Genomic DNA, 18,401 nt, shown 5'->3' with positions numbered 1-18,401 from the left:
TCTAACTGACCCTCAGGGTAACTCCTCAAGGGGCAGAGAAAACTCCCAGCAAACTGGACAGTAACACCCAAAGTCTTAATGCTCTTTAATTTCATTAAACTGACCCAAAAGAAAAGGCACTTTTCTGTTCTTAGCCTCCATAGACATACAGTTCTGAATAGAGGTGTGTATGAATAAAAGACCCTGGGCAAGATGGAGCCTCCTGAACTTGAAGAGGACCCGAATGTGTGAAGCTGCTGGGGACAAAGTAGACACCTTGCTTCTTTGCTTCTAATAGTAAACAGATAAGTCTTTTCTAATTCAAACTAAACATGCTCCAAACTGGAGGAGAACTGGGGCGGGTGAAGGAGGTTGTCTGGGAGAACAGCATAAACCCAAGATTTTCTTGTTAGTTGTCATTAAGTAGGTAAGATCTGGGGGAAAACCTTAAACCATTAGGTCTTCAATTTTTCTGTCTTCTTTAAATCTGTTCAAAATAAGGTGAAAGATTCTTTAGATTATAAAAGGCAAAACCCTTCTGAGATTAAAAACCTTTCTGAAATTGTGCAAAAACAAACAAACAAACAAACAAACAAACAAAAAACTGGTGTGCTTATGTGTAAAAACACTTTTCTAGGAAGAAGGATATATATTTCCACTAGAACCTCAAAGAAATCAGGCGACTGAAAAAGTGGAAGACGGCTGGTTGAGACAATGGGGTCTCTAGATACTGATTTATCTGGTTGCAGAGAAGTCAGCAGAGATCTTAATACGGTTATAAAATCTGTCTCACAAAGCCTTCTTGAGTTTCCATTTATCTTGATGAGCTGTATGTGATTTATTTTTTTTTTCTCGAAAAAAAAGGGAGGGGGATGAATAAAATCAAATCGAGTTTATCCTCAATAAAGATTTAAAACGCCAGAGATTTCAAGAAGTATTTTATACCAGTGGCAAATGAAATTTTATTTTATATAAGATCAGACTCTTAGACATTTGTCCACTCGTGAATTATTTTAATATTTCTTTCTTTTTGAGTTAACTGACTTGAAACAAAAGGCTTGGCTCCTCCTTCCAACCGTTTTTTTTTTCCTTCCCCTATCTGATGCTTGAGGATGATGTGAAATAATGATGGATTAGCTGTAGTTCTATTTGAGGTAGTAATTACCATTCTAATAAGATTTGATCCCTGAGATATATTAAATAGAAGCTATTTATATAATCTCACAATAACTGGTTGAAAATTAGAGAAAAAGAGGAAACCGACACGAGGGAACTCGAGGAGCTTGTAAAACGTGAGGTGCATGCAGGAGAAAATGAGGAGCTAAGAGAAAGCGAACACGATTATACATCGAAACAGTATCAAACCCTAAACAGAAACTAGGGGGAGGAAAGACTGCCTTAAAAGGAACAAAGGTAGCAACGAGAGAAATAAAGTGAAAACGACGAAAACATCACAGTTGAGCCTTTCAAAAAAATCTCAAGGCCTCTCGCTAATTAAGGCGAAGACAAGGCAAGGAGAAAACATCGGAGCGAGAGACGTTGCCTGTGATTATCAGATAAAATACCAAAAGCTCGGGGGAATCATCTTTTGTGGCAGAGACGTGCCAGGCAGTGAGGAACGCTGATTTTCCCAGACAGCATCCACAAGGTATAATGTAAAAAGGAGAAAGCGGGTTTAAGCACCTGCCTTTTAACAATTATTTTAGGTAACTCCTGATGCTTTTCAATGACCCGTTTCCGGGTATACTGATCGGAAGCACGAGGGGCTCCTCGATCCCAAGGGAAGGCTGGCACCATCCACAGGCAGGGACCGCTCGCCGGTTAACCCTGAGGGCGCCGGCAGGAGCCCCTATCCTCAGACGAACCCGGTCCTCAGGCGACCCCGCTTGCCGGCGAGCCCCAGCATCTTCCTCCCGGCTCTCATCCCACTCAAGAAAAAGCCTGGGATTTCAGGAACCGCCACCACCACCACCACCTCCGGGCCGCCGCCGCCTCCCTGGTGGTGGGGGGCGTAGCCTCACTCGGCGCGGCTGGGGCGCGCCCCCGTGGGCCGCGCGCTCCCGCTCCCGCTCTCGCGCGCGCCGCCCCGTTGCCACGGTAACGCCCGCCCGAGGGGCCTGCGGGAGAGCGGCGCGCTCTGGCAAGATGGCGTCCGCGAGGTCGCGGGGTGCGCAGTGAGCGCCGGCCGCCGTCGTCGCTCCGCCCGGCCCGCCGCGCCTCGGGTCCGCCCGCCCGGCAGCCCGCCCGCGCGCGCGCGCGCCCCCCGCGGGCCCATGGCGGCGACAGGTGCGGGCGCGCGGCGGGCTGCCGGGCGGCCGCGGGCCGGGCGCGCCCCTCGCTGCTAGCGCGCGCGTAACTTTTCCTCGCCGCGGCCCCCCGCGGCCTCCGCGCCACGCCCCCCGGGCCGCCGCCCCGCCGAGGTGCCGTCTGCCGGCCGCCGCGGGAGCGAGGAGCGCCGGGAGGCGCGGCCCCACCATGGCCCTGACCCTGTTCGGTGAGTGCGGTCCCCGGCTCCCCGCCGCGGGTGGGCCGCGCCCCGGAGCCGCGTGCGGGGCCGGGGCCGGGGGGCGCGGGGCGGGCCGGCCGCCGAGTCGGGGCTCCCGGAGCGCGGCCCCGCGCGCCGCTCCCATTGTCTCCTCTCAGGCAGGGCCGATGGGCGTGAGCTCCCGGGCCAGTGCTGGGGTCGTGGTCAAGGCATGGTGCCTCGCAGACATGCCAACTTGAGAGGGAAGTTGGCTAGTTATTTGCAAACCTATTTTTCCCCCGAGTCGGTAAATAAAGATCCTGGAAAGTTTATTTATTTTGGACAAGACGTGAGAGCATCCCCAGCCTCTCGAGAATTGCCCCGTCCATGTGTTGATTCCTGCTGGATTGTTGGGCATTTTGAGGGGCGGGAGGGACTTGGGACATTGCATTGGAATAATATGTGAACTTAATTTGGTGTTGGTTACGATTGAAAGTGTGTGTTCTGACGAAAGAGGACGGAAGAAAGTTGGTTACTGGAGGGTAACTGATCAGAATCGTAATTTTGAGTATGGGAGGGGAAATGTTATTTTGTGGATGTAGTTACTGTAACACTATTGTTTCAGTGGCGGTTTGCAATGACAGAGGCTTGGGAAAAAGCACTGAAAAGATACATTGTTTCCTTTTACAAAAACAGGCTTTGGTCCATCAGTTCAATGAAATTCATTTTGTCAAAACTTAGATTTGCAAACAATTCAGTTTTTCAAAGTAGTAAGGTACAATGATGTATTACCAATGGCCACGAGAACATTTCTAAGTTATTCAGCATATGCAGTTTCCAGTTAAGTTTTAATTATGTCATCTGATCAGGCACGTTATGTTGCCACATACCATAAATGCTTTTTTGTTGTAAATACCTCCAAGTGAATCCAGCTGCTGGAATCAGTTACTTCTGTCTCTTCTTCACTGAAAAATATAATCTCACTGTTGCTTTGCCCTACCTTGTATTTAATCGGCATTACTTAGCAGAAATGGGGACATTTTTGTACAAAGGTTACAGATGATGTAAGGCTTACTCTTAGTTGATAATTTTTTAGAAGCAATGGTGGTAGCTACTTAGCAACTGTTGCAGCTGAGACAGAGTAGGATTTCCAGAGGAAGATCTTTTTAAAACTGTATCTGATTCCTCTGTCCTGGTTCCTAGTGAGGTAGTTTGCGGTTTTTAAGGATTTCCAAAGTAAGTTGTACTCATCTAGTATTTTTTAGACTATTGACAGTCCTGATAAATAAAGCAGTTAAACTGGGAAAACAATACTTTTTTTAAAGGATTCCTAACTTGGAAGACTTGACCTAGGTGGAAATATGGAAAAGAAGGGTGTGTGGTTCTACCTGTATGAAAAATTGCTCCTGCCCCTCAGCACGGATGACTTGGTTTCTGTATTCTAATATGTGCTTGTGGAAAATAGAATTCAGTTTACAAAAAATCACTTTGCTACAATGTGAATGTTGGTGTATTGTAAAGCATACTTCTGAACAGAAAGAAGTAGGGGTGGGAGAGAGGGGGAGGAAGAGTGAGAAGGGGAAGAGGGGGGAGGGGGAGAGCAGGATGGAGAGAGGGAGGGAGGGAGAGACGGAGAGACTGACTGAGACTGACTGACTCTAGCCTAGGTGCCAGGATTATAGGAATAATCCACCACACCCACTTGTTCTTTCTTCCTTTGGTAGTGGTGGAACAGCAGCTGTTTTTAAGTGTGTCAGTTGCAGACCACACTCCCGACTCCTGTGTCTTCTGTAGGTCTGTTAAATGTAGATGCTTTTGTCAAAGTCTGGGGGGAAAGGGATTTTTTTTTTTTTTTTGGTATGTCGAGACAGGGTTTCTCTGTGTAGCTTTGCGCCTTTCCTGGAGCTCACTTGGTAGCCCAGGCTGGCCTCGAACTCACAGAGATTCACCTGGCTCTGCCTCCCGAGTGCTGGGATTAAAGGCGTGTGCCACCACCGCCCCGGCTTGGGGCAAGGGATTTTTAAAGGGACTCTCATGATTCTCTTAGGCACGAGCACAAGTTTGAGAGCTATTGGATTACAGGAAAATTCCAGGAGATTGGATCAATTTAACCCAGTTCACAAAACCTTTTTGCGTATGAGAAGAGAAGTACCTGAAAGTTAGAAGAAGAGGATTTTATTTTAGATTTCACTGCCGTTTACTTGGGTTTAGAAGCCCTTCTTGTCTTTATATTCAGTCTTTTCGGAGTTGGAAGAGGACATGCTCACGGCCTCCATCATGCTACACCCTAGCCGATTTTTCTTTTCTCTATTCTGCTTTTGTTTTGTTTTTGAGACAGGGCCTTGAACTCCAGAAGGCTAAGACTGCAGGTCCATTTACTCTCGACTACACACTGACAGGATCGGTAGGGAAGTTCTGTGAGATGGTGATAAGGACGTGGGGATAAGAAGGGAGGTTAGATGGATGGACGTGCTGTCTGTCAGTCATCGGGGAGAGTACGACAGTCTGCACTTGGCCTTCCCAGAGCAACCCCTGCTGACTGTCTGCCTTGAGTAGCTTGGTTTTGTTGGTTTACCCCAACAATAGAATATGGTCCAGTTCCTCAAGTTGTGTTTTAAATTTTCATTCACACTTTTCTTAGATGTAATATTTTTATTGGTAATTACTAGAAGTTAATTTAGATAATTTTAAAAGCTCTCATTTAGTGTTTCAGTGTGTATATGTGCACCTGTTTGCAAGTGTGCAGTATCTGTGCGTGCGTGCATGCATGTGTATGTGTTCATGTGGAGGTCAAAGGTCAACCTCAGGTTTCATTCCTTGGGCACCATCCTCTATGATTATGTGTTTGTCCCACTGTGCATTTAAACTTCAGTGTAGTCCCTCAGGTTCCTTTTACCGTATGTTCAAGCAGGGTCTCTCACTGGCTAGAGCTTTGCCAACCTTGCCAGTAGCTCTAGGGATCCACGGGTTTCCATCTGTCACCATGGGTTTTCAGGATCTGAACTCAGGATAAGCATTGTGTGAGGCAGGATCTTTACCTGCTAAGTTATCTCTCAGCCCGACTCTGTGTGTGTGTGTGTGTGTGTGGTATGTGTTTGTGTGCAATCTCATGTTCATGCATGGGGCAGTCAGAGGGTATCTTCCTTTATTGCTTCCAGGTTATATTTTGAGGCAGAGTGTTGTTTTTAACCTAAATCTCAATTTTGGGATTTTACCAATGAAGACTCAGAAGGCAGATGCTGAGGTGAAAGCCTGCTAGCTCAGAGAGGCAAAGGAGCAACCATCTGACCTTCCTCCTTAGCTGGCGTCTCATAAAGAACTTCCCTTCCGCCATCCCAAACCAAAAAGGACCTCCAAACTCAAAGTCCCTCCTCACTACTTCCTCTGTGTTTCTCTATCCATTTTGTGGACTCCCTCTAACTCTCTATAGCTACTTCCTGTCAACTAGTTGCTGGCTCTGCCTTTTGACCCAAGGTTGATTTTATTTAATTAACACAATCTCGGGGTTCACAGTGTGATCAAATGCCCTGAAACAGCAGAGTCTCTCCTGAACCATTGTTTCAGTTAGAGTGGTTGGCTGGCAAACTCCCAAGATCCTCCTGTCCCCCTAGTGTTGGAGGGTGGGTGGGAGGGGGGACAAAGGGGGTGTGGTTACAGATGTGTCTGCTACACCCACTTTTACTTGGGTGCCAGGGATCCAAACTCAGATACTTACGCTTACCCAGTGAGCATGTGGCCACTTTCCCCAGCTCCCTCTTAGTTTTGGAGACAGTCTCCCGGCCACCTAGGGTTTGCTGTGTAGGCTAGACTGGCTAGCCAGAAAGCATAGTGATCCTCCTACCTGTGTCTCTAGTGCTGAGGATATAGGAAGTGGCCTCCAATCTTGACCTTTTTACTTGGGTCCCGGGGATTGAACTCAGGTCCCTGTACTTTGGGGGCAGCCACTTGACCTATTGTTTCCAGCCCTAAGGGTTTTACTTTCACTTTTTAATACTCGAATATGCATTGAAAATGTTCATCTTTGAAAATTCAGAGATTTGAAACTGTTTTCCTCTGCCTTTCAAATAAATCCATGTCTCACTATCAACTCTGCTACAGTTTATTTTTGTTTTAAAATTACATTTACTTATGGGGGAGGAAGGGGAAAGGGGCATGCTCGGGTGCCTGTGTAGAGGTCAGAGAACATCTTTTGGTAGTCAGTTCTCTTCTTTCAACCCGGGAGTCCTGGGGATTGAATTGTCAAAAGGCTTGGCAGCAAGTGCATTTATCTGCTGAACAGCTGTCTTCTGGTGCAAAGTTAGGTTGTTGTTGTTGTTGTTTGAGACAGCGTCCCTCTGTGTAGCCCTGGCTGTCCTGGATCCCACAGAGATCCGCCTGCCTCTGCCTCCCAAGTGCTAGGACTAAAGGCGTGCGCCACCACCAAAGTTAGTTTTTGTTTTGTTTTGTATTTGGTATTGAACCTCATTCATGCATGGTAGGCAAATGTTCTTCTAACCGAGTCACATCTCCATCTTGATACAGTTTTAAAATCTTTGCCCTCAAAAATAGCCAAACATATTTCCCATAGACTCATCTCACCGACTTTGGTCTGCAGACCTCTGTTGCAGTGTTCAGGATGTGTGATGCCTTCTGTGGTACTGCTTGTCTCTTCCAGGGCTCTAGTGCATCCTTGCAGTTCCGCACCATGGTTCTATAGTCAGTCATACACCTTGGCCATTTTGCTGGAATCAACAGATAGGGGAGTGCTTGTTCCCTAGTAATTACTAGGGTAGTAGGAAAGTCTGAGATCATCTAATTTAGGCCTTTTGCTGCTGTGCCTGACAGGATGTTGGGATAGGCCACACCTGTAGAGCTCTAGTTGGCAGAAGTGGGTGAATTTCCACCCTACCAGGTCATCCTTTGGCAGGATTTTCATCATTTATTGCTTAAGGGGCTGTGGTTTGTACCAGGCCAGTGATGTGGCAGGGAGTTCAGGACAGTCCCTGCCTGCCTGAACCTTGGACAGTGCTTGTCTCTGTCCTGGTAGCTGGTGCCAGTGCCACCTCACCCCCACTGCCATGTGGTTGCCATCATTATAATCATAGGTCTCTTAGAGCACTTTACCATTTGTGGTGGTTTGAAGGAGAATGCCCCAGTGGCTCATATATTTGCATACCTGATCCCTAGTTGGTGGAACTGTTTGAGAAGGATTAGACAGTGTGGCCTTGTTAGAGGTATGACTGCGGGTGGGATTTGAGATTTCAGAAGACTTGAGGCATTCCCAGTGTGCTCTCTCTGTCTTGTGGTTATGAGTCAAGAGGTAAGCTCTCAGCTGTTCCTGCCACCATGCCTTTGCTCTGTCATCAGGAACTGTGGTAGTTTGAAAGTGATTGGTCCCCATAATCTTTTTTTTTTTTTGGTTTTTTCGAGACAGGGTTTCTCTGTGTAGCTTTGCGCCTTTCCTGGAGCTCACTTGGTAGCCCAGGCTGGCCTCGAACTCACAAAGATCCGCCTGCCTCTGCCTCCCGAGTGCTAGGATTAAAGGCGTGCGCCACCACGCCCGGCCAAGTCCCCATAATCTTATAGGGAGTGGCACTGTTAGGAAATAGGACTTTGTTGGAGTGGGTGTGGCCTTTCTGGAGGAAGTGTGTCACTGTGGGGGAGGGCTTTGAGGTTTCCTATGCCCAGGATACCACCCAGTTTGTCAGGTGGCTTCTGTTGCCTGAAAGATGTAGTGCTTTTAGCTCTATCACCACATCTGCCTGCACACCACCATGCTGTCCGTTGTGATGATAATGGACTGGACCTCTGAAACTGTAAGCTGCCACCCTAATTACATGTTTTCTTTGTAAGAGTTACTGTGGTCATGGTGTCTCTTCACAGCAATAAAAACCCTAAGACATGGACCTTAACCCTCTGAAACTTCTAAATTAAATGTTTTCTTTCTTTCTTTCTTTTTTTTGTTTTTTGTTTTTTGAGACAGGGTTTCTCTGTGTAGCCCTGGTTGTCTTGGAACTCACTATGTAGACCAGGTTGGCCTCAAACTCAGAGATCTGCCTGCCTCTGCCTCCCTAGTGTTAGGGTTAAAGGTGTCACTACTGCCTGGCAAATGGCTTTCTTTTATAAATTGCCTTGGCCATGATGGGGGTCTTATCATAGCAATAGAAAAGTCACTAAGACAGAATTTGGTAGCAGGGAATGGGCTATTGCTGTGACATGCCTGACCGTGCTCATTTTGGAGGAATGTGGAAGGCTTAGGACTTTGGGGGAAGTGACTGAACACTGTAAATGGGTCTTAATGAACTGGGAAGACAGTGGTGCTAACAGCAGTGGGGACTGCACAAGCCCAGCTCAGGATGGTTCAGAGGAGAGCGGTCTTAGCACTGGGCTCGAGAATATTCTTGTGATGGTCTGCCCTGTCCTAAGAGACTGCCCGAGGCTAAACTGAAAAGTACTGGATTAGTTTCCTTGGTGGAGGAGATTTCAAGACAGCCTACTATGGACTCTGTCGCATGGTTATTAGTAATCACTATTAGGCAGGTTTACAATGGAAAAGAGCAAGTTGGGCAAAAAGAAATGCAAAATGTAGTTTGAGGAGAAAATGGCACCATGAAATTTACAGAGTCCAAAGCTGTGCTAGAAGAGATGAGAAGAGGAAAGAAAAGCCTAATCTGAAGTGGAATAAAGGGAGGGCTGACTTCAGGGCAAGACCCCTCGTAGCTAAGCTTCTAACGTGTAAAAAGGAAAGGCTTGCTCCTAGAAATTGCCAACAGAGAAGCTTCTGCAACTGTGAGTCAGGAGAGCTGCTGAGGCCAGGTGTGTGGCAGGGGAGTCCCTGCTTGGAGGCCCAGAGAGGTCATTTCTTGAAGCTATGAAAGAAGCTTGGATTGTGTTGGAGATCCCAAGATGTTGAAGATGCTAGAGCCCTGGGATGTCTGCTGAGGAGCGCTTCAAACGGTGTGAAACCAGCCCAGGAGAAGGAAGTGTGGCTTAGTCGGCAAAGCTGGAGGAGCAGGGCCATCTAAGACTCAAGCCGTCAGACATCAGTTACAGGATTCGGAGTTCCCTGGCTAGTTTTTGGTCTTACTTTGGCTCAGTATTTTCTCCCTATGCCCTGATTCCTCCCTTTTGGGATGGTAATCTATATTCTGTGCCATTGTATGTTGGAACTATGTAATTTGATTTTTGATTTTACAGGGGGCTACAGTTAAGAGATTGGCTTGAGTCTCCAAAGAGACTGGACTTTTAAGAAGTGTTGAGGCTGTAAATGACTATGAGGACTTTTGAAGTTGTGTTGACTATATTTTGCATTATGATATTTGTACAGGCCTTTGGGGGCCAGGCTATGGAATGTGGTGGTTTTCGTGAGAATAGCTCACATAGGCTCAGATATTTGAATGTTTGGCTCATTGGTGGAACTGTTTTGGAAAGATTTAGGAGGTGTGGCCTTGTTGGAGGAGGTGTGTCACTGGGTCCCCAAAATGAACACTTTCTCTTATAAGTTGCCTTGGTCATGGGGCTTTGTCGTAGTAACTAAGAACTAAGACACCATCTTTCCTTAGCCCTTTGGCCACTCAAACCTTTCGGGATCGTCTTAGTTTATGTAGGATTTGTCACTGTCCTGACTCACCTGCTTATAGGCATCTCTATAGAAGAAGTCCTTCAGAGCGGTTAAATGGGAATGGTGTGTGTGTGTGTGTGTGTGTGTGTGTGTGTGTGTGTGTGTGTGTGTGTGTGTGTGATGTGTGTGATGTGTTTAGCAAATTTTGGTTGTCCTGAAGTCAAAATTTATTTTCAAAAAGACAAGTCCACTGAGTGCTTTCAGCATCTGTGTGACCAGAAGCTAATTGCAAAGGAAACTCCCACTTCACTCTCTGCTGACATTTTTCACATGTACATGTTTGTGTGTGTGTGTGTGTGTGTGTGTGTGTGTGTATGTGTGTGTGTGTGAGTGTTCTGTCTGCATATATGTGTGTGCATGCCTGGTGCCTGAGGATGTCAGAAGAGGACATCTGATCCTTTGAACTGAAGTTACAGATGGCTGTGCGCTGCCATGTGGGTGCTGGGAACTCAGTCTCCACGAGAACATCAAGTGCGCTTAACTGCTGAGCCCTCTCCATCCCTCCACTGACATTTTCGTCTTGCCTTATCTAAAGGCTAGGAGAGGGAGGCCTGATGGTCTGAACCCATTGCCTTTCTCAGGCTTGCAGATTTTCATCTGTCATCAAAACCACTGCCCTAATCATAAGTATTTCTCCTCACTCTTTTTTAACTGATGTCAAATACTTAATGTTTCAGTTTTAAAATTTGTCTTTAACCTGGTATTGTGTTAAAGAGTGAAAAGAATCCGTTGTTATAACTGATGTTGACATCTGTGTGCAACATGTAAAGGACTATGATGACACACACCTGCCCCTGGAGGGTACCAGTCTGTAAATCACTAATCCTTGGAGGTAGAAGTTGGGAACATGTATGGTTACAAAAAGTTAATGTTTGTTGTTAAGAAAAGACTTAACTTTTCACATCATGTTTGTCAACATTTTCTGTTTTAACATCATTCTGCCCACATAGACTCTGTTTTTCTTCTGCAGTTCTCTGCATGGAAATGTAGTGGCCCCAGAGGCACACCTCAGACTGGGCATCTCTTTATAGACTGTGGCTATTTTACTCATGCAGAAAAGGAGGCTAGGAGTGGAGGTGCACTCTTTTAGTCCCAGAACATGAGAGTCGGAGGCAGGAGGATTACCAGGAACTTGAGGCTAGCCTGAATTACTTGGTGAAACCCTATCTCAAAGTGGGGTGGGGCGCAAATTATTTGTCTTTTGACAAATACAGCTACCTCTGTATTTTAGACTGATTTAAAGCAGGTGTAAACAATTTTGGTAGAAAAATACTCTTTGAGCATGCTTCCTAGGTTGTAGTAATAGTTCCAAAGAGATGGCTTAAGAAAAATAAGTTGTTCTTTTTTAACCAGGTTGCTATAATGTGGGGATTGCACTTTGCTAGTATTTTGAGACATCTGAACCAAACAGGACCTTGCTGGGGCTGAGCTGGTGTAACTTTTCTCAGTTTCTCTAAGTGGTTTTCCTTGATGTGGCTAAAGGATGCTTCCTTACTCTCACACGAAGTGTTAACACTCTTCAGAACTTTATTTCCAAAATATGTAAATGAGACCAAATCAGTAAACTTTCTATGTAAAACCTTAACTTATTCCTACTTAGAAAATGGCTCCTGTAAACTGTGATTCCTTCCTTTCTTCATTCTAAGTACTGAGATTACAGTCTCGAGTCACCACATCCAGATCTTCGATTTTTATTGGTTGATGTAAATCTTGTTCTTTTTTCTGTCTTTTGTTTTGTTTTGTTTTGTTTGTTTGTTTCAAGACATGGTTTCTCTGTGTAGCCCTGACTGTCCTGGATGCTTCTGTAGATCATCAGGTTGGCCTCAAACTCACAGAGATTTACTTGCTTCTGCCTCCTGAGTGCTGAGATTATAGGTGTGGGCCACCACCACCTGACTGGTGTAAATCTTACATTCTTTATTTATGTGTGCTTTCCACTTTCCTGTGCACACCGTGGCACACATGTGGAGGTCAGAGAACAACTTGTGAGAATCAGGTCTCCCCTTCTACCATGTGGTTTTGGGGATCAGACTCTGGTCCTCAGTCTTGGTAGCAAATGACCTTACCTGCTGAGCTATCTCACTGGCCTAATTGTTATTCTCAAATGAAAAATAGGAAGAAAGTAATAGGACAAAGTGGCCATATTTAACATGAAAACATCATGTTAAGTAAATTATGTCAGACAGCGTTATAATTTATATTCCTTCGTGGACTTTTTGTTATAAAAACAAGTACTTCCCAATAACACTGAAAACCCACTGTGGTGACACTTTGAAAGGATGAGTGTTATAGGATGTGAAGTAGATTTCAGCTAAGTTCTCATTAGTGAAAGACCCTCTGAGTTTAAAACATAAGCTGAATTGAAAGGGAAAATTACACCCCTCCCCCATCAGACGGAGTCTTGTGTAGCTCAGGTCCACCTCAAACTGTGTGGTCAACTCCAGGCGGCTGGCCTCCATTTCTCAAGTGGTGGGATTACAGGAATGAATGTCTCTTCCACTGTAAAACACACTGCAGTAGCATTAGGAGAATAGCTTTGTATCCAAGAACCTCTAAGAAAATTTCGTATTTGTAGATAGCTTTTTCCTTTCCCCAGAGAACAAAAATGCCCCTGTGTGTTTTGAGTAGTTGTTTTAAATGGAGAGAAGTGTGCACTTCTTGAGAGATAGGCTGTGATTTGTGGAGAAGGGACAGTGAGTCAGGGCAAGTGCATGGTGTGGTCCACAGCTGCCTCATTGTTTTTCATCCAGATGATCTGCAGGTTGTTCCTTCCTCTTTCCTGACTTCACCTTTCACGTTTAGTTTAGATTGTATTCTTGATGTAAAGCAAGACAACAAAGATGTCGTCCAAGAACGATTGTTACTCGAGTAGATTTTCTGACCACAAACTAAAGGGGTCTGCTAGGCTCACTCGGCAGCTACCCTCCTCCTTGGTGTCCCAGTTTACATTAGCACTTTCCTTCAGCCTGTGCTGCATGCGCCTTCTGTTTGCTCCTGTGATGGGGATCTTGTCCCAGGCTCCATACGGCTGTGAAATGACTTTGGTAGAGGTGACTTCGGATTGCAGTGACTTAGATGGGATAGACAGCAGGTGAGTGCTGTCAGTGTCTAGCCAAGGGTTGTGCTTGGCTTAGTATTTCCCCTGCAGTCTGTATGACAAAGCAAAAAACAAAAACATAACTTTAGGGCATGATAGTAGAGCTGAGGCTGATGTTTGCATGCTACCTGTGAAGAATACCATGTTAATTCTGCAGAGAGCCTGAAATTTAATTTACAGTCTGAGGACCTTGAAGGGGCAAGACAGGATACAGGGCAAGTATTTGATAAAGGAATCGCACTGTAAGAGAAAAGAAAGCAGTTTTATTTAGAGGGTGAGGTATTACTAAAACGGGTTTATGGAGGCTGGTGTAAGAAAGAAAACTATACTGGAAAACACACAGAGCCCAAAGGAGGAGGGGCAGATGGTACCGCCGAGAGGAGGAAGTCAGCACATAATTTTGCTTTTGAGTGGCTCTGGGGCTGCAGGTGTGTTTTTCTGCTTTTTGATTTGTTTACTATCTATTTGATGAATATTGATTGGGTGTTCAATATGAGCCAGGCAGGTATTAGTTTCTGCCTTTAAAGACTCCATAGTTACAGAAGGGAAAGCAGAGACAAAATGCATACAGTGTGCCAAGTGTCGGGGCTGTGGGGGAGAGGAAAGCAGCGTGAGAGGATCAGGTGCTCTGTGTCAGTGTCGGAGAAGGTGCAGCAGCTGTGACAGACAGGCAGCCAGGGGTGTTTCTGAATGACCTGACGTCATTAGAGAATAATGTCGACTTCGTTAAACTAGTGCTCATTTTTATTTCAGCAGCACAAAGGCATCGCATGTAAACTAGCTTGTTGTTTGTGCTTTACCTGTGCAGTAGGGGACATAAATAATCAAATTGAATTGGAGTTCCTTATCAAAATGGCTGACTCAACTCAGTTTTTCAGGGCTCAGAAAGTAAAAGCAGTCCAATGTTTTGTCATAGTAAATATTTGGGCTATATGCCTGTTAATTTTCAAATGACTTTTGTTATACACGTTTAAACATTTCTATTTCCTGTGGATTAAAGGATTTTATTTCTGTTATTTATTAGTATCTCTTGTTTGTCCAGGAAGATTTGAGGTGACTCAGAAGATACGGTGCAGGAAGATAGAAAACAGGTTGTGGGAGAATTCATCTTTCTACACTTTGAATCATTAGTTTCTTTCTCTCCCCTGAATTGTTTCCCTCTTATTATGATTATGCTCTGTTTTTGATGTAATAAAGGCTTCCCTCAGCTTTGGTGCCCTTGAAATGATCATAAATAATCAGTATTTACCAATTACTGTTTCGGGGGTACAAAGAAACTAAATGTAGTTAAAGAGTGAGGCAGGTAGACAGTGGGAATTATGAGAACATGAAGAGGGTGGGGGCCCCTCAGCCTGGGTTTGGTTGAAGTCTCTTGCTTTCTGAGGATCAAGAATTTAACACAGTTAACAGCATTTGCTAAGGCTGCTGGCATAGAGACACTTCCTAGCTGGGCACCTTAATCCCAGGACTCGGGGGGCAGAGGCAGGCGCATAGCTGAGTTGGAGGCCAGCCTGGGCTACAGAGTGAGTTCCAGGACAGCCAGGGCTACACAGAGAAACCCTGTCTTGAAAAACCAAAACTGAAAAAAAAAGGACACTATTCCTTTTATATAGAAATATTTTTGAGCGAGAATATTAACATTCTTAAAGACCTCCTTTCCCAGCTGTTGACCTGCAGTTTTCCTGGACTTACACCAGAAACCCTATTAACACTTAAAGACACATGGAAATCTTCTTGTGCAACCTCTGTGGCCCATGGTTTATCAGCTTGTAATCCCATCCAAGGTAACACTGGAGTCACCCTATATCTCATTTATCATAAGAGAGCAAGCGAGCAAAAGGAAAAAAAGTCCTGATGACCCTTTGGGATGTAACTTGAGAGCCACCAAAATTGACTCTTCTGAGATCTCCACACTCATGCTCTTGGGTGTGCTTTTTTGTTTTTTGTTTTTCCCCTGAGTGACTCTTATTCTGCTAACCTTCATGCTTAAATCTGTGTTAAAAAAACAAATCTCATTTTAATAAACTCCAACTCTGCTTGTGCTGTTTAGTTCTGCAATTCTTTTCTGTGGTGCACTCCAGGATCTGGCTTTACCTAAGCAGAGGTTCCTGAGGGATAAGGGGCTCCTCAGGCTGTGGGTACAGTTTTGCACTGCTCCTGAGAAGAGCAGCCTGCTCACCCCACTGTGGCTTCCTGCATGCCTGCTTATCCTTTCCTCATCTCCCATCTTTCCTGCACAGTGCACTGGGCAGTGTTTCCTTCCCAACTAAGATGGGGTGTTTGTGAGTGTGCTTCACCCCTGGTGGAAAGGGAGGTTAAAGAAAGAATTCTGAGACTTACTAAAACATAAGAAAGTTACACAGATGGCTGTGCTAAGTGTCAGTACTATTACAGTGGTGGAGAAAGAGGTTTTATATCCTACATTATAACAGCATATAACCAAGAAACAGGTGTGTGGTGGGAACAGGAGGGTGATAGCGCAAAGAGGAGACATCGAGGATGGGGGAGAAGTCCTTGCTAACCTCACCTACCAGGATATAAGCACCCACACTTACTTACTGGGCCAAGGTCACCTGATATGGCTGCAAGGAATGAAATCAGGCCGGTTGGAGGGCCGCAGCACAACTGAGGCTGTGACAATTTTATTGAGAGCAATCAGACTTTTATACCTTTATCAGAGACAGAATACAGTGGCGATGGCCAGGATCAATACGGTTGTAGTTGACAGGATACGGTGATTTTTGTAAACTCTACAGGGTACACAAGGTTAATGTCTGAGACCAGTTGTCCTGTCGGGTCTCCACGTTTTCCTTGACTTCCAGGGAAACATGCAGAGAAACACAAAGGGGCCTGAACAGTTCGCTGCTTGAGGGAGGGCAGCCATCTCTCAGGAACTGGAAGGCACATTGTGCTCCAGGAGCCATGCACTCTATCCTGAAGACTAGGATGCGTGTCTCTCAAGGCAGCTAGGCCAAGACAGCTCCGTGGTTCCCTGTGGTTGAGGGTTCTTGTTGAGAGTTGCCAGGTGACTAGATCTCAAGTGGGAATTTAAGTAGATAACAAGAGTGATTAGATACCACAGGTGGAGGGAGTTAACCAGCAGCGATGGTAGGCTTGCTTCTTGCCAAGTCTGGGCTATGCTGGTCTGACAAGAATGATGGCTAAGGAGAAGGTCTGTCTAAGGACCTAGAACAGTGGTTCTCAACCTTCCTAATGCTTCAACCCTTTAATACAGTTCCTCCTGCTGTGGTAACTGTAGTATTCCTGTGTCCCAGCCTGCCGGCCGTCAGGACAAATCTCTCCCATTTGTGTTCCCCAAGTAAACACACAGAGACTTATATTACTTATAAACTGTATGGCTGTGGCACACTTCTTGCTCTCTGTTCTTATATCTTAAATTAACCCATTTCTATAAATCTATACCTTGCCAAGTGGCTTGTGGCTTACTGATATCTTACATCATGCTTCTCCTCGTGGCGGCTGGCAGCGTCTCCCTGCCTCAACCTTCCACCTCCCAGAATTCTCCTCTCTCCTTGTCCTGCCTACACTATCCTTCCTGCCTGGCTACTGGCCAGTCAGCGTTTTATTTATCAATCAATCATAGCAACATATATTCACAGCATACAGGACATCCCATAGCACTTCCCCTTTTCTTTTTTTTCAAAAAGGAAGATTTTATCTTTAACATAGTAAAATTACATATAACAAAACAATTATCAAGCAAGAATTACAGTTACAATATCTAGTCTATTTATATTTGGCAGAATTAAAGAAGATATCCTATCTATCCTATATTTGTGAGTCTAAGGTTTCATATCTAACTTATCTTTTATCATAACTAAGGAAATTATAACTATATAGTCTTCAACTACATCAAAGACCTCAGAAGGATATAATATTACCTGAGAAATGGGAAAAGGACGCAAGCAACTTTTGGGAGTCTTACAAGAGTAGACAGAGACAGCTGGCAGCCTGGATAGTCATCCAAAGTTCTTTTGTAAAATTGGGGCATCTGTCTTCAGCCCACATGTCTAGAGTCTGTCAGTCCCTTTTCTCTGTGTCCTGTAGAATGTCTGGCAGTTTCCTCTGTGAAGTAGGAACCTGAAGGGCCATTTTGCCAAGCAAAGTTCAGTGGTCACCTTCCTATGGGTCCTGCATGTCCAGTCAATCAAGCAATCCAGGCAAGAACAGTTTCTTGGCCAAATGGCTATTTTTGCCAAGAAGATAAACTTCATATAGAGTGTCTTCAATGCCCATCCTCCTCTCTGAAGTAATTTGGTACTGCCAGGAGCAGACATGTCTCACTGTCCAGAAGTCTAAATTTTTAAAACATTTTAAATGCCATATTCTATAGGTCTTTGAAGCGTTTGAAGATTACCTACCTAATTGAATTATATCTGTGTATACCTGGAAAACTTAACATGACTATAAGTTTGACTATCATAGAAGGCTAATTATTAATCTGTATTTCTTAATTATCCATTACAATTTCAAATGAGCAGGCTGGAGAGATGGCTCAGTGGTTAAGAGCACTGACTGCTCTTCCAAAGGTCCTGAGTTCAATTCCCAGTAACCGCATGGTATCTCACAACCACCTGTAATGAGATCTGGTGCCCTCTTCTGGCCTGCAGGGAATACTGTATACATAATAAATCTCAAAAAAAAAAAAAAAAAAAAAAAAAAAAGCGCCAGGTGGTGGTGGTGCACACCTTTAATCCCAGCACTCGGGAGGCAGAGGCATGTGGATCTCCTTGAGTTCAAGGCCAGCCTGGTCTACAGAGTGAGTTCCAGGACAGACTCCAAAGCTACAGAGAAGCCCTGTCTTGAAAAACAAAACAAAATAAAAAACAACAACAACATCAAATGAGCTGTACAAACATAATACCTTAAACAAGAGTAGAAATATACATACAGTATAACAAAATTAAGTTTAAACTTGTATCAATAAACTAAAATCTATAGCAATGTAAAAACATTTTAAACAAGTTGTTCTTTAAAAGTAGGTTTAATAATCTACCCTTTCATCCTATCATATCTAAACTATCCCCTTTTTTTCTTTAGAAAGAGATTGCATTTATAATCAATCTGCTTTAAATAAAAATACTGGTTTTTGTCTGTCCCGCATCAAAAGATGCTGGTGGGGGGTGCTGAGCGGGACTGGAGAAAACTCCAGCTACAGGTGACCCCCAACCATAAAACTATTTTCATTGCTACTTCATAACTGTAGTTTTTCTGTTATGAATCATAATGTAAACTTCTGT

The 18,401-nt window shown here is 44.8% G+C and overlaps 1 protein-coding gene and 1 long non-coding RNA gene across 6 annotated transcripts in view; one reads left to right on the top strand and one right to left on the bottom strand.

The window, feature by feature from the left end:
* Window positions 1-260: 260 nt before the first annotated feature.
* On the bottom strand, window positions 261-2,194 carry LOC143272889 (uncharacterized). Its single transcript, XR_013050519.1, has 2 exons — window positions 1,667-2,194; window positions 261-466 (listed from the first exon to the last, which is right to left on the bottom strand). It is a non-coding gene; the product is annotated as an uncharacterized LOC143272889 (long non-coding RNA).
* A 110-nt stretch (window positions 2,195-2,304) lies between these two features.
* Window positions 2,305-18,401, top strand: part of Chn1 (chimerin 1) — a 159,359-nt gene continuing 143,262 nt past the window's right edge. For 2 of the 5 annotated variants that reach the window (XM_076569690.1, XM_076569689.1), the window contains exon 1: window positions 2,305-2,473. In XM_076569690.1, coding sequence (XP_076425805.1) covers window positions 2,455-2,473 — 19 coding nt within the window. In that variant the 5' untranslated portion in view covers window positions 2,305-2,454. The remainder of the gene's footprint in view (window positions 2,474-18,401) is intronic. The other 3 variants (XM_076569691.1, XM_076569693.1, XM_076569688.1) reach the window with 3 other exon arrangements.

Source organism: Peromyscus maniculatus, chromosome 4 (genome assembly GCF_049852395.1).
Source record: "Peromyscus maniculatus bairdii isolate BWxNUB_F1_BW_parent chromosome 4, HU_Pman_BW_mat_3.1, whole genome shotgun sequence".
Lineage (NCBI taxonomy): Eukaryota > Metazoa > Chordata > Mammalia > Rodentia > Cricetidae > Peromyscus > Peromyscus maniculatus.
The sequence above is the reverse complement of the archived record's forward strand: the minus strand, read 5'-3'. Positions and strand labels throughout refer to the sequence as shown.